This window comes from Acipenser ruthenus, chromosome 4 (assembly GCF_902713425.1).
Source record: "Acipenser ruthenus chromosome 4, fAciRut3.2 maternal haplotype, whole genome shotgun sequence".
In the NCBI taxonomy this organism is placed as follows: domain Eukaryota; kingdom Metazoa; phylum Chordata; class Actinopteri; order Acipenseriformes; family Acipenseridae; genus Acipenser; species Acipenser ruthenus.
In genome coordinates, this window is record NC_081192.1 from 13,337,116 (window position 1) to 13,352,999 (window position 15,884).

Consider the following 15,884-nt stretch of genomic DNA (forward strand, 5'->3'; position numbering starts at 1 on the left):
CCGGAAGGACCAGTGTTATGAAATATATCGTGAGTGTTTTGTTTGTTTTGTCTTGTCTGAAAATACGGTTTGTTATTGTTTAGACGGCTAACAGGATCCGGAGCTGTCGCCAAAGGCCAGCACCAACCCAGACAACATGACTGCACTTTGTTTCATTAAGGACTGTATATTCACTACGAGCACTCGAGCACTCACTGTGGGCTTGTGTTTGTGTTACGTGTGGGTGAATAAGAACGGGACTATTTATTATTTGGGAACCAACCGTGGATTAAAACAGAGCAATACACGCCGCTGTATTGCCTGTTAACATTGTTTATTATTTACTCTTGTTACACCATCAGGCAATTGGATTATAAACCATTAAGCAACATTGCACCTGGATTATAATTTTCTGTCTGTTTATTGATCACCTGCACACTGTTAACCACTTTGCCACAAGTATGTATTGTTAAAAATGTTTATACAACTAAACTCAAATGAATCACAAAATACAGTGACACATTTAGAATGGTCGCTGAGGCTTTAAAAGTGTTTGGACAGCATCTGTAAAAAAATTACTTCCACAAAAAGGTTAATTTTTCTTGTATGATACCCACATTCAACCTTAGTCTAGAGAATCATAGAATACAGTTGTGTACTGCCAATATCTCAAAACATTTGGGGGTAGGTGTACTGAGATGGGCCAGCCGCAGAGCAAACGTACCACAATTTGCATTTTCGTTGCGACACATAGCAAAGTATACATTTTATTGTATGTACGAAGAGAAAATATGCTAATGAAAAGAGCAGCAATATACTAATGTAAATATTTGTTGCGTCTTTTTAGCAAGATCTCTAGCATACATTGCGAGAGCCGTGCAACATTGTTCAAATAAATAGCAGGAGCTGAGCTGTGGTTTCAGAGGGTGCCCAAAGGATAACGTCTATACATGCAAGGGTGCAGGAATCAAAATAACATTGTTTTTGTTAGGAGGTGTTGAGTATAAAAGAAATACGATAGAATCGCACACATACACATCTAAATGTATAAATCATTGCGCTGAAATAACACTAATGTGTTTTGGTAGGCTAACATTACATTATGAACAAAAATATAAATCTGTACAGTACGCCTATACAGTATACAGTACAGTAGTAAAACCAAATGAACATCTAGCACACTTTCTTTTTTCTTTTCTTCAGAGGCTGTGTGGTCCAGTGGTTAAAGAAAAGGGCTTGTAACCAGGAGATCCCCAGTTCAAATCCCACCTCAGCCACTGACTCATTGTGTGACCCTGAGCAAGTCACTTAACCTCCTTGTGCTCCGTCTTTCGGGTGAGACGTAATTGTAAGTGACTCTGCAGCTGATGCATAGTTCACACACCCTAGTCTCTGTAAGTCGCCTTGGATAAAGGCATCTGCTAAATAAATAAATAATAATAATAAGAGATTATTTTAAATTGAAACTAAATGATTTTAGCTTTTTTTAAAAATTATTATTATTATTATTATTATTATTATTATTATTATTATTACTACTAACTTGACAGCCCAGACAATGAAGACAAAATAGATCATGGTGCCGTATTGATAAGTTATGATACTTACAGGAAGACAGTCAATTCTCGTTATTTCAAAGGAATTTCAAAGGACCAGCAACAAATATTACATTATACCACTAATTTGTATTACCATTAGTAGCATATAAGCCTAATGTATACTGTTTTTATTTAAGTTAGTCAGTGGTGCAGTGCTAAATTTTGCACAATTACAAACCACCTGCATCTTACTAGAATAGGTGTGTTTTCTGTTCCTATACAGATGCTCACAATGAGCTGGAGGGGTCAGCGGCACATGTTTGCAGTCTATTTTCAAAAGTTCTAAACAAATTGATACAATTGCAAATGTCAAAATTACCTGCAGATTTCATACATCTCGTTATAATATTTGAGAACCCTTATTTGCAAATGTATGCAGGAACAGCCATAATTACATATTCATCTACGCTTGAACCGCAAAGAGAAACTGCAGCCACAAAGCATTCCCTAAAAAGTCACTAACAGCATTGCGCATGTTTAGTACATTTTACCCAAGACTTTGTTTGCAACTGGTTTGCAACTATTGTGACAGACGCAACACTTCCTCCTTGGTCTTTATCATCCAGATAAAAAAAAATCTAAAAAGCACATGACCACAATATGTCACTGGTCAAAGTGAAGAGTACTGGTACATTCTGCCCAAGGATTTTCCAAAACATGAAACAATCATCTCAATGTGATTCATGAGCAGATGAAGTGGCAGCAGAAAAGAAAACCTGTATAATTCTCCCCTTCCCCCCCCCGGGGTTCTGTAATCAATTATTTACATCACATACAAGACTATAATACAAATCAGACTTAAAAAAAAAGAAATTCATTGGCTGTAAAATCTATGCTTGTCAATCTAACCTGTGAAAGAAATAAAAATGGAAATTAAATTGTTTCTGGCTATGAATTTGTTATACCGGAATAAGGCATGCAAAAGTGGAAAACGTTAAATATAGTTTTAGTAAAAAAAATGTTAAGTATTTATTTCAATGAGTTCCGGTGCTTCAAGAGCGAGGTACTGAAGATTACTTTACCACCAGCATGCTTCTTAAACCAGACTAAACAGTTCAATAGACCATGCTGGACTGATTGAGCACACTACAGTAGTCTGTGAATTCCACCACTATGTATATTTTTCAGAATAACAAATACAGAGATCTACTCTTCAAATAAAAACAAAAACATATTTGGAATCCCAGAAATATTTTAATGTACCAGTATTGTCTTCAGTTTGACACTATGGTCAGTACTTGGTTTCAGGCCCTGACATGTTTGGATCGTCATTGATCTATTGCAGAGATTGATCTACTGCACAGATTCACATCAGATAAAAGGGAGCTTCTTTCTGTTCTTCATTTGACCAAGAACCTGACCTCATAACAAAATAAAAGTTTTCTGAAGTTATGTAGCAGAGAGGCTAACTGTGTTTTATTTCACATCACAGCACAGAAGGACACCTTCAGCGTCAACTCATTTCACAAACTGGGCAATTAGAGGATGTGTTTAAAGACACAAAGGAGGGGAATAAAAAAGCGTGGGAGAAAGCTGTATGTGACCAAACAGGGGGATGGTGAAAGAATGGCCAGAGTTTGAGGAAGAGGAGACAAGCCGTCGTCCCCTCTGGGAGAATCCCATTTAGCCAATTATCAGGGGCAAGACATATGCCAACAACAACCTTCCTGTCTCTCCACTAACTGATCAAACACAATGTGTGCAATACAAACAAGCTGGACCCTGTCCAAACAACTTGTGACATTCCAACAGTGTTATCTTACAAGATCCAACAAGATGTCACTAATGACAAAAAACTGTTCATGGTATAGACATAAATCTTTTACACATGCTCGTTTGGGTAGAATCATCTACTTTTTAATAATATAACCAATATTATATTTTCTAATTTCTAACAGATAAAAAAGTATTGCATATTTAAATGTAAAAACAGAAGCATAGTTCAGTAATTGTGTTTGATGGAAATGCTTTTAAGTCTTTCTAAACCCACATGTAAAGCCCAGGGTCACAAAGGTCAGATTCCTGGGATAATCCTTTGTCACTGGTTGGCTGTTGCAGAATGCTGTCTGATCACCATGCTGGTATAGAACACAATTCAGGAACTGTTTCACTGGATCCTGTAAACATTACTCTTCCATAGATCAAAGTCCATGTGTGATGGGGCATATAGCTTATTATGGACAGGCTCCCAGGCTCTGGTATTAAGTTGTTGTTTTTAGTGTAGACCTGCAAGTATGTGACCTGCACAAAAATGAAAATAACTACCTCAATTGATATTTTTAAAGCTAGATTCCATGTACTGTAGTCTCTTTACTGAAGTGAAATACACAGATTCATATACAGACAATATTACGTTTTCTGAAACGCTATCCCTGTTTGACAAGATATGAACTGAACATACAGGTTCACAGGAAAACATACATGAAATCTGGTCACAGCTTTGTACATCTGGAAACTTTTTTTACGTTTTTTTATAATCATGTGTGATGTGATCCTCTATCCCCTTTCATATTTCTTATCATTTATATTAAAGAAATATGCTAGGTTCCAGCTTGCAATTCTGATTAATATGCAATTTGTATTTATGTATTTATTTGTATATTATTGGATCATTCCAGCTTATGTGGACCAAGAAGGGTTGCTTGACCCCTTAAATCAATGACTTAAGTCAATTCGTTATTTTTGGTTGGAAAGCCCTTGAAACAAGCTTTACATGATAATCAAGGTCTAGGTAATTTTCCATTTACTGCATTTAATCCTGTGCTTTAGAGTACTGTAATCTGTCAAGTGTTATTTAATCTGTAGTATTTTGTATTTAATTATATCCTGATGTAACTATCACTGACACTGTTATCTGCTCCGTTATTGAATCGTATTTTGTCATACTTGTACTTGGACATTCTTCTCACCAAGTGGGGCTGCATCAGTTACACACTTGTTTTGCATTCAGCAACCCATCAAAACACAAATGGAGAAAACACCTTCCCAAGATATGGTCAACATATCTGGAATTACCCTACCAGCTTCATGAACTATTCTGAATTTCAAATATACTGGTACCCCTTTCTCACATAATGCATGTAAAGCAAAAGTCCTATTGTTGTTTCTGGTTTATTTCTTTTTTTGCTCAGTCCGTTGACGTACCTGTCGCAAATCCAGGGTGATTGTTACCCAGTGGTTCTGCCTGCCGTTCTTGATGCTGGGGCTCTGCCACCAGTTGTTGGTGCCATCTATTGCATTTGAGATTGGATGTCGTTCTTCATGAAGGAAAAAAACAAACAAAAAAACACAATTTTAGAACTTAAAACTTTCATTCTTTATAGACTTGTCTTGTGCCCAGGGTACTAAGTGGAGAATCTCAGAAACTGAAATTATATCGGGACACTTTAAATGAACAGGATGTATGATACATATATTAAAAAACTAGCAGAAATACTGAAGAAAAAGCTACATTAAGTAGCCAGCCTACACCATATAACATTGCAGAGAAGTGGCAGTGCAGCCTTAGATTACCAGGGTGTTTAAGTAACTCAACCATTTTAGCATGAAATGCCAGCAAATGTAGAATAAATGTGAAATTCCATGTGTTGCGTATGACCAGAAATGCTTCTAACAGTATGCTGCAGCTATATTTCTTTTTTTTCAATTAGGACAGTTACAATTATGACTTTCTGATGTGTTGGAGGCAACCCTTATTCCCATATAACACACCACCAATGGCATAGCCCTAAAGGCTGGTTTATACTTCCGACTGCGACCCAATCTTTGGTCTCAGTCAGTGGTCTCCAATGGTCAGAATGACATCATCGCACTGCCGCGAGCTGTGTCTTTTTTGAAAAGTCGTACAGCCTTTTCTTGTGTGTCTGCGAATGCAAAACGCACAGGATCAGATGTTGCTGAAAGAATCCAACATTTGTCGCATGGTCGCAAGCCAGTGAAGCGCGACAGAGCAAGTTTTTGAGGAACCCAATAAACATGAACAACAGAACAGGATTTTAAACTTGCCTCTGAACTGAATGAAATTAAAGCGTAAATGAACCTTTGCTAAAATGAATATTGGTGCTTACATAGGCTACCATGCGCAGCAACCACCTGTATAATAATAACAATAATAATGAATACAATGTATTTTTATTTGTATTATTCTTATTCTTTTTATATATTTGAGTCATTAATAAGTTAATGTTGCAGTTTATTTTCTGTATGCAATTACTTTCCCCATCAAATCAGTAACGTTGCTCTGCTGTTCAATATGTCTGATCAGAGGCAGTATGGAGAACAGCGGATCAGTTTTACTTGTTTGCTGCTCATAAAAATATATATGAGCCAATTTACACATTCACTTCATTCATGAGACAATTTTAAAATCTTAAAATTTCTCAAAGTGTTGCGGGATTGTGGAGCCCGTTGGCAACCCTAGTCACAAGTCGACACCGGCAGTAACACAGACTGGCTGAAAGTATGACCGACAGCTATGACCACGTTGCTGCATCAAAAAGTCTGCGAACTGGGGGGTGCTTCAGTCCTTCTGGCGCACCCGCAAAACTGTCTGCAGCTGACTTACGGCTTTTGGCTGCGAGAGCAGTATAAACCAACCTTTATTATAACCTGCAACAGGTACATTCACATGATCAATACATTTGCTGCTATGCCATGCTAAAATGGATACTGTCTTTATAAATAATCCTATATAGTATATAAAAGGCATTTCTCCAGCAAAAGAGGGTTCAGTGCTAATAATAAAAAATAATAAAAACACATTCACCTCTTGGATTTGGACTTGTGCTGTCACAGGTCCGGCACTGTGGGTTGCGGATAGGTCTGCCTGGGACATGCTCCACGAGCTTGCAGAACATCTCAGGTCCAGTCTCTCCACAGCTGGCATTGGCAGTGATTTCTGCATTGCTGGCCAAATTCAGAATGGCAGGGAAAAGACCTGTGGGGAGACAAGCAGAAGGAATATATCCATTAGCTACATTCACATCTCTGCAAAGGAAGGGGAGATGATAGACTCCCATATGGCATCAGAACGGCATGAAGAAGTCAACAGAAGAAATATCTATATAATGCATGTTAAAAATGTGACAGTACCGGTTTGGTTGTCACATCATTCTTTCTAAATGTCAAAAACAGTTATATATTCAAATATTATCATGTAAATGGAGACTACTGTCAAGTTCAATGGAATTGACCTCAACTGATTTGGCATTATTTCATTCAAAAACTTAAGATATCCAAGATATTATAAGTGTGTACAAGAGGCTCTCACCATTAATATGTCTAACAAAAATAAAGCCCAGTTTGTGGTTTTGATTTTAAACCCTGCTAAACTGATGATTAATTCAAGACACATCTTCAGTGCCTGACATAACTCATTCCCAGGCCAGGTCAGAATTAATTCATCATGTACAGTATATGCAAAAGCAACTCAAAGAAAAGTTAATATCAAACTGTATTTATAAAAAACCTTTAGGAGTGTGCACTGCATTCTTTTCAATGTTCTGTATTAAATCACCTTTATTTTAAACAGAATTTGGTGTACACATGCCATTACAATTAAACAGAACCACAGAAGACTAAAGAACAGTTTGGTAATATCTAATCAAAAGTAATGCATATTATTGCTTAATTAAGGAATCAGACTATTTTCATATGTGCTCTCTCCTAACTGTATAGCATATAGGTGGATCAAAGAAGATTCCCACCTTCCCCTGAATAGCCACCAGTATGGAAACAAGCCCTACTTTTTCTTTAAAAAATATTATTATTATTATTATTATTATTATTATTATTATTATTATTGTGTAATTTTTACTACTACTTGATACTGTAGATTTCTTTCTGTTTTAACCGGCATGTAATGCATTTTGAGATCCTGTGGTATGAAAGGCACTATACTTAATTCTTACTTAATCCCAGGTGATAAAAGCACAGCCTGGGGGTTGAACTAATGAACTTTGTATCTTTAGCCTAACTGCTGCTCAACAGGATGCAGCTGTAAAGCTTGCTTTGTACAGTATTTATATTTACTGCACGAAGCAGGTATTCCAGGGACACTTAAAGACAGCTGCCTTGTCTTTAAACTCTCGATAAAAAGGGTTTGTCTTTTGCAGTTTTCCTGTGCAATTTAAGAACACGAAAATGCCAACATAAAAAATAAATTTTAAATTTTAGCAGTTTTCATCAGAACATGGATGTGGGTAATGTTAAAATATTAAAAATAAAATATAATGAAGTACATGGTGGTCTACAAGCACACTCATAGGACAACTTTTTGAAACAAATCCGCACAAATGTATGCAGAACTTTGTTTTGGCATGGTATTAAGCCAGTGTTCACCTCTTTTATATTGCTATCTCAAACCTTATCAGAATCTGACTACAATCTAATGGTGTGATGCACAGACTATGATCTTCATAATAAAAGAGACACTTGAAATTCTACAGAGCCTTGGGCAATTTAGAGTGTAACAAGACCTTTGAGATTAAAAGGAACAGAAAAAAAGTAATTACTCTAATTATATGTTATAAGGGGCAGCAGACAAACATAGACGCTTCAGTTTTAAGGAATAAAACACTTTTTTACAAAACGGCCTTTGAAACTGGTTAAAAAAAAGTTATTTCTATCTATCTGTTCAGATTCACTTTACAAGTTGTGAATGAACACTCCGCCACTAAACATCTGCTACTAAAATGTACAACTCTGCAGACAGACTAACATCAAAGTATCAAGCTGGGAAACTTTATCAAAGGACCCTAAATACCAAGTTTAAAGGCTGAGTCATGTCAAACAAGGGAAAAGTCCCCAACCTCAAGTTCTGTTAAAAAAGTGTGGAAAGAAAGAACAAGGGTATCTTTATACAACACAGTCTGTTCCCAGCTCTAAAGAACACCTAAAATAATAATTCCAGAGTTAAAAACACATTTTAAACAGTGCCTTTTTTAAACCTCAAATGTCACAATTTGGTATTCTGCATTGTTCAGTCTGCCACAAGCTTCAGCAACTATTTCTGTCTGAGATCAAGGTTTTTGTGTCCTCTCTTGTAAAATGAACTCTTTATTTGAGCAATTTCAAGATGTTTCGGTGTAATGTGACAAATTGACAGACAAAGAGTATAATAAATAACTGTCACAGTCACAAACAAAACACTTGTTTTATGAGGGGGCTCTTGTCTTGTAACAAACTGGTGTGAAGAAAGGTATCCTAAAGCAATGCCCACTGAAACATATGCTTCATGTCACTGCGATTGAACTAAAATACAAAACATGGATGACTTCAACTCAACACTGGTGGCTATGAGCAAGTTTTTTCCCCAGCTCATATTTTTGAAAATGCTTAATTATTCTTAGGTTCATGGGTACATACGTTTGAGGAAATTTTGGAGCACGGATCCAATAGAACATTTTGCTTCTAGCCTTTTATCAGAAGCAGCATCTGGCGCTCACAGTGATGTTAATATGTAGTGTAGACTAAAGGGGGAATACTTTATTTTCATACTCATTTTTTATTTCATTCCTCAGGTACATATTTCAGTAAATGGGGAAAAAAATACACAGCCACCAATGCCAACTGCATTACACCTTGAAGGAAATACATGAAGAGGATCGATTTATTGATCTAGTCAGTTGAGCAGCAGACACACAAAATGTACAGGCTTGATAGCAATGGAGCACAATATATCAACTAAGACAATAACTACTCATGCAGCCAAAACCTTTTTCAAACACACAATGCTTTTCTGTCCTGCATATTTACCACTCCAAGTAAATATACCACTCCCGTCTTTAAATTTCCTGAGCTTTGATTACATATTGGAGAATCGATACATCAAGTTAGAATCCAGTTTGAAGTCTCCTGTTGCCGGTTTGCATTAAAACCTTGAGTGCGCTTCTTTTAGTGCTATTACGGTACATAAACAACATCAGCGTGTTGCTAGGATATGCACTTTAATTAAAGTAGTTAAATTAGCCAGGATTTGGGAGATGAATTAAAATGTTTTGCTTTGCTTTGGACATAAAATATTAACAGTAATGAACAGCCATAGTTCAGATAGAAATTACTTCTGTTAAAATATAGCATTTTTTATTATTATTACAATGTTAAAGGGACATCTGATGCGGACGCATGCATATTCTTTTCAGATGTTAAAAACTCAAGTTTTTTGTATTTATTTTTTTATAAACAGAAGTGTTCTGATTTAAAGTGCTCCAGTTTTAGACTTTCCAGGTTTATGTTGTTACCAAAAGGAGTTGTATCCTTCCATCCAAATGGTTACATAATTAATGCTTTACTATGATAAAATGTTGTAATACTGAATTGCATTGTATCAAATTTTCTACCAAGTTTTTTCAGCCTGGGTTCAACTTTAGAAAAGTACTCCAGCATTGCTCACAATGACTAGGGAACACTCAGAACAAACAGAGTACTCCACCAGAAGGGGTAAAGCTACTCCCCAGCTGGTGGATGCACAGGTAAGTCAACTTTGAGAAGGAGTGTGTTTATTGATTATATTGTTCCTGGAAAAGAAAACAGGATGACCACCACCAGTTCAAAACATAAGCTGTTTAATATAACTGTCGAGAGTAAATGCAATAGCAGGCTTTGGTCAACATGTGGTGTACTCATGCTTTATGAACAAACTCAAGTAAGAAGCTTTCAATTGGCCTGTATTTAAAATGTATTTACATGGTACATAGCTGCTGGGTAACAGTCATTTAAACGCAGCTGGAACACTAAGTGAAAGTAATGAGAGAAGCGACTACAATTACACTCGACAAATGGTAAAATTGCATGTAAAAATGTGCATCTGTTTGGAAAAGAAACCTGAATGCTGGCTTTAAGAATTGTGAAAGGATGTTAATGACAGGTAAACGAATAATTCACTGGTCAATTACCAGGACTTCTGAACTACTTTTGCACCAGACAGACCCAAAGAAGAGGAGTCTTTCAGTAACTGATAACAATACTGTCATTAGCATGTTTTAAACACTGCTATATGTCTGCAGACTCAGAATTCCTAGACAATTCTGTAATAGCGTCTATTAACAGTCTCAATTGTGTGGTTCCATTAGAAGAGAGCTTTCCTGTCACTCAAGTCAAACTGCTGGTTACTGCGGTTTGGCAGATGGGCTTCATTCCAAGTGGGGAAAATTAACCCTAGCAGTCTCCTTTACCACTGTGCATGTTTTTTAGCTATGCTGCCAAAAGCTTTGAGAATCAAATGAATGTACGTGTAGGTATTTTTGACATGTTACCTTCCTATTGGTTTAGGTATTGCTTACATTTCCTAAAATCTTTAGGTTTAGGACAGCAAAAAAGTTTTTTGTTGCAAGAAAGCTTAAAAATGTAAAATTGATAGAGTGGCCTAACTATGGTATTATGTAAGCATCATTAACAGAGAAGATACACTTTTTCTATAACCAACACTACACAGGTAACAGGCAATGTTCTGTAGTTTAATTGAACATCTATAACCGAATATCAGTAAAAGGTACTAAAATGTCTCATTTGCTAATTATCTAGTCTAGATTATTTTCTCATCAGAACGCTATACCACTAGAAAAAGTAATAAAGACTCGTCTTTTGTAGTCAAGGGTTGACTTTATGTTCTCTTGAACTGAAAATTCATGCTTTGAGCAACTTAAGACTAAAATATACCTTCTTTGCTTACAAAGGTTTTCCAAGGAGTGCTGTATCAGATAACAAGGAAGACAAAGGTGTCTGCTCTGCATCTGATTTAGATAAAGATGAAAGTAGCTCTCAGACCACATTTAAAAAAAGAAATGAGCTAGTCTCAGAAATCTTGAACCCCACATTCTTTCTCTTCCCTTAATCCAGACCAGACCTTCAGGTCAACATTACTGCATAACACAAAGATTGAATTACAGCATGACGGACTATACAGACGTAGCAAAATTGATTGAACTAAACTGGATCATTAGGCTTTAAAATGATTTAATGTACCAAAACTACTGAAAGTACTCGCCTTTAAATAAATAAATAAATAAATAAATAAATAAATAAATAAATAAATAATCTACTACATATTAAACTAAATATATTTTACTAAAATATAAATATACTAAAATCCAGATGTTGCCTACCAAGAGAAAACAGTGCTAACATTACTATTTGATGCAGTTATCTTAAGCAGAAAATGTTTTCTTCAGCCATTAAACCCATTTGTTTTCTTCAGCCATTAAGCCCAGAATGTTGTTTGTTGTCACTTTAAATTACAATGTTTTGCTCTGTAATTGGTAATATCTTTTGGACAGATTTATCAAGGCCTTTAATCTAAAATGCAGGTTAATTTGGCCCTGAAACCCAAACTAAACGGGTAGCCTGTATCCCAATAGCTGATCATTTTATATGCCCCACGTACTGTAAACAAAATCATCAAGAATTGCCAAATAACAACATACTCCAGGTACATCTGACGTCAACTACTGATATTCTGGGTCAGGTAGCCATTAAAGACAAGGCTTCTATGGATGAGAAGGCAGTAACACTACCAAGCCTCTGAAACCTGAAAAAAAAAGCTCAGCTGTCTCTCCATTGATCGCTCAAGGAAATTGCTAGACAATATCGTGAATTAATTAATTATCCCAAAGGACTGACAATTATCAGGCATATCAGTTTCTAAAATATAAATACTGTATGCCCAACACAAAAGCAAATCTGAATGCTTCTGTGTAGCATCTAAACCAACGTGTGATATATGTATATGTATAAAGTCCAGCAAGGAACAAGATGACTCACACTAAAGCTCCACTTATCATTTACAAGTCTAGACACAACATGCCTCACTTTGATTTGAAAAAAAAAACACTGACCACAACTCACTTTGAAAATGACATACAAAAACTGCTCATTTTGTATCATTACGTATCAAGTAGCATTCTATTATATTAGTATACTAAAGCACTTGGTTTGTAAGATGTCTGTAATAGATGTGGCACTGTGAGAGTAATTTTAGGGCCGCTTAGTTCTAATGACCAAACCATTTAAAACAGTAACCATCAGGTCAAGCAGCGGTCCCTAGCAGTATAGCAACAGGACATTCTGTCCTTTGTTAAGTTAATTCATAGCCATTTTAGACCCCCCTCAGGCACTCTCTGGACTAACAAGTAACCGTTTTCACACTGAATACATGCTTCTCTGCAACAATACAGCTGTTTGGTAAGAGTTGCCTTTCGAAATAAAGAGTGTAGAAAAAATCCTAGTTCAAGCATCTTACAGGATGTAAGCTCACAGTGGGGTCACTGTGCCTTTAGAGGAAGGACACACAACAGTTAAATAAATACTGTAGCCCCACAGAGCTCAGTACGGCCAAATGTCACCTCTCTAATTTTATCAGATAAGCAAATAGCCTAATTAGAAACAGCACTGCTAAATCAGTGGGGGGAAAAAACCTTTTGGTATCAGGAAATTCTCTCTTGAAATTCAATCTATAATACAATAAAAGCATGTCTATTTTTTCCTTTTATATTTAGCATTTGCACTGGTAAACCCAATATTATATTTTAGTGTTGGTATGAACACAATTGTGTATCACTGCAGCTATAAACACATTAGGAATGGCATAGTGTAAACTACTTTAAAGAACCACTATCACGTGAAAAAACAATCTTGCATTGTTTTGAACCTGAAAAACCATAATGAATGGTCTGGTTTACTGCCATTAATTTCCATACTGAAGGAACTGAGTAATTACTGAGCTACTCGTTAACCGATGCATAAACTGGAAGTACGAAGCGACAGATCCTCCTTTAGTGAATAGCTTCAGGCATGATGTTACCCATGAGATCTAAAAAAAACAGGTTACCTTACTTTAGAAAACAGCAGCTTTGGCATCACTGGGAAATATGAATTCTCACAATATGAAAAGGATTGCAGGTGAAGAAAAAGAAAAACATTTACTGCATCTCGTACTGTGAGGATTAATTTAGTAATGTGACAATGCCAAGGAACGAAAACCAGGTAAGGGAAATATTACTAAAATTAAAAAATGTTGTTATTAAATTGTTTTTATCCTAGGAACCAGACAAGTTATGATGATCTCTAGGAGTGAGGGTTTTCGCACAACGGAGAACAAAGGTTCTTTCTTTTACTTAGAATTTAACCCATACACTACACTCCACTGTTCCCCTGGCAGTCATATGGGACATCTCAGTCTGTCAGAAACCAGCACCCTGGGATCAACAGCTGCTTATTGTATCAATTTTTTTTATTTTTTATTTTTTTTTATAAAAATTATTTTATATTTTTTTTCTCCCCAATTTGGAATGGCCAATTATTTTTAGGCTCAGCTCACCGCTACCACCCCTGCGCTGACTCGAGAGGGCGAAGATGAACACACGCTGTCCTCCGAAGCGTGTGCAGTCAGCTGACCGCTTTTTTTCACACTGCGGACTCACCATGCAGCCACCCAAAAGCTACAGCGTCGGAGGAAAACGCAGCTCTCGGGCAGCCTACAGGCAAGCCCGCAGGCGCCCGGCCAGACTACGGGGGTCGCTGGTGCGCAGTGAGCCGAGGACACCCTGGCCAACCTAACCCTCCCTCCCCCCGAGCGGCGCTCGGCCAATTAAGCGCCGCCCCCTGGAAGCTCCCGTCCTCGGTCGGCAAAGGAATAGCCTGGACTCAAACTCGCAACGTCCAGACTATAGGGCACATCCTGCACTCCACACGGAGCGCCTTTACTGGATGCGCCACTCGGGAGCCCCCATTGTAGCAAATTTTAACCAAAGCAGCATCAGGCACACATTCTCCATAGCACTGGACGACAACAAGGACAAGCCACTGTGCTAAACACACACACAAGTTTCTACAGAAATCAGGCATTTATAGATTTTAGTTTTAAATAGAAATGAAAAAAAAAGCTGGTTTTGACATAGCGTCCCACTGAAGAAGACACATCGTTAATTCTATTGGACCTGGTTTCATTTATGTTCACTCAGATTTTATCATTGAGTGTTGGGTGTCATGCATGGAAGTGTGACTGGAATTCTGTATCGGCCATTCAAGACAGAGGCACTCTACCATATATATACTTCTTGGAATCATAAGAACATAAGAAAGTTTACAAACGAGAGGAGGCCATTCAGCCCATCTTGCTCGTTTGGTTTTTAGTAGCTTATTGATCCCAGAATCTCATCAAGCAGCTTCTTGAAGGATCCCAGGGTGTCAGCTTCAACAACATTACTGGGGAGTTGGTTCCAGACCCTCACAATTCTCTGTGTAAAAAACTGCCTCCTATTTTCTGTTCTGAATGCCCCTTTATCTAATCTCCATTTGTGACCCCTGGTCCTTGTTTCTTTGTTCAGGTCAAAAAAGTCCCCTGGGTCGACACTGTCTATACCTTTTAGGATTTTGAATGCTTGAATCAGATCACCCCGTAGTCTTCTTTGTTAAAGACTGAATAGATTCAATTCTTTTAGCCTGTCTGCATACGACATGCCTTTTAAACCCGGGATAATTCTGGTTGCTCTTCTTTGCACTCTTTCTAGAGCAGCAATATCCTTTTTGTAACGAGGTGACCAGAACTGAACACAATATTCTAGGTGAGGTCTTACTAATGCATTGTAAAGTTTTAACATTACATCCCTTGATTTAAATTCAGCACTTCTCAGAATATATCCGAGCATCTTGTTGGCCTTTTTTATAGCTTCCCTACATTGTCTAGATGAAGACATTTCTGAGTCAACATAAACTCCTAGGTCTTTTTCATAGATTCCTTCTTCAATTTCAGTATCTCCCATGTGATATTTATAATGCACATTTTTCTTGCCTGCGTGTAGTACCTCACACTTCTCTCTATTAAAAGTAATTTGCCATGTGTCTGCCCAGTTCTGAATGCTGTCTAGATAATTTTGAACGACCTTTGCTGCTGCAACAGTCATTCAATCGGGCGTTTCATAACACAAGAAGTAACAAAACAGAATTCAATAGATCTATTTGAATCAGTCACTTATGTTTCAGACTTATGAAAATCATTCAGATTACTCAGACGGGTGATATAATAATTGTTTCAAGCATTCAACCATGTGACAAAATTCTGGCTTAAATTCCTGGTACAGTAACTTCAAACCTTTACTATACCTGATCTCCAATATCCCTAAGGGCAGCGCTCCAGATAAGGTTTTGGGTCTGGGAGTAACTTACCCTCCAATTTTAACACTGAGAGAGTAAAATGTATTTCAGGGGGTAAAATGCAACATTACCTTGAAGTCAAGAGTAATCTTGATAAATACTGTACAATCTTTAATGGTAATGAGGTAGGCATTATAAAAGAGCCTTCCATTTTAACTG

General features: G+C 37.0%; 1 protein-coding gene across 1 annotated transcript in view; it reads right to left on the reverse strand.

Annotated features, from left to right (window-relative positions):
- LOC117400698 (laminin subunit alpha-1-like) overlaps positions 1 to 15,884 on the reverse strand; it is a 66,439-nt gene that overhangs the window by 44,921 nt on the left and 5,634 nt on the right. The window contains exons 2-3 of the mRNA XM_034000978.3: positions 6,343 to 6,513; positions 4,722 to 4,834 (exon numbers count right to left, since the gene is read on the reverse strand). Of these exons, the coding sequence (XP_033856869.3) occupies positions 4,722 to 4,834; positions 6,343 to 6,513 (284 nt within the window). The remainder of the gene's footprint in view (positions 1 to 4,721; positions 4,835 to 6,342; positions 6,514 to 15,884) is intronic.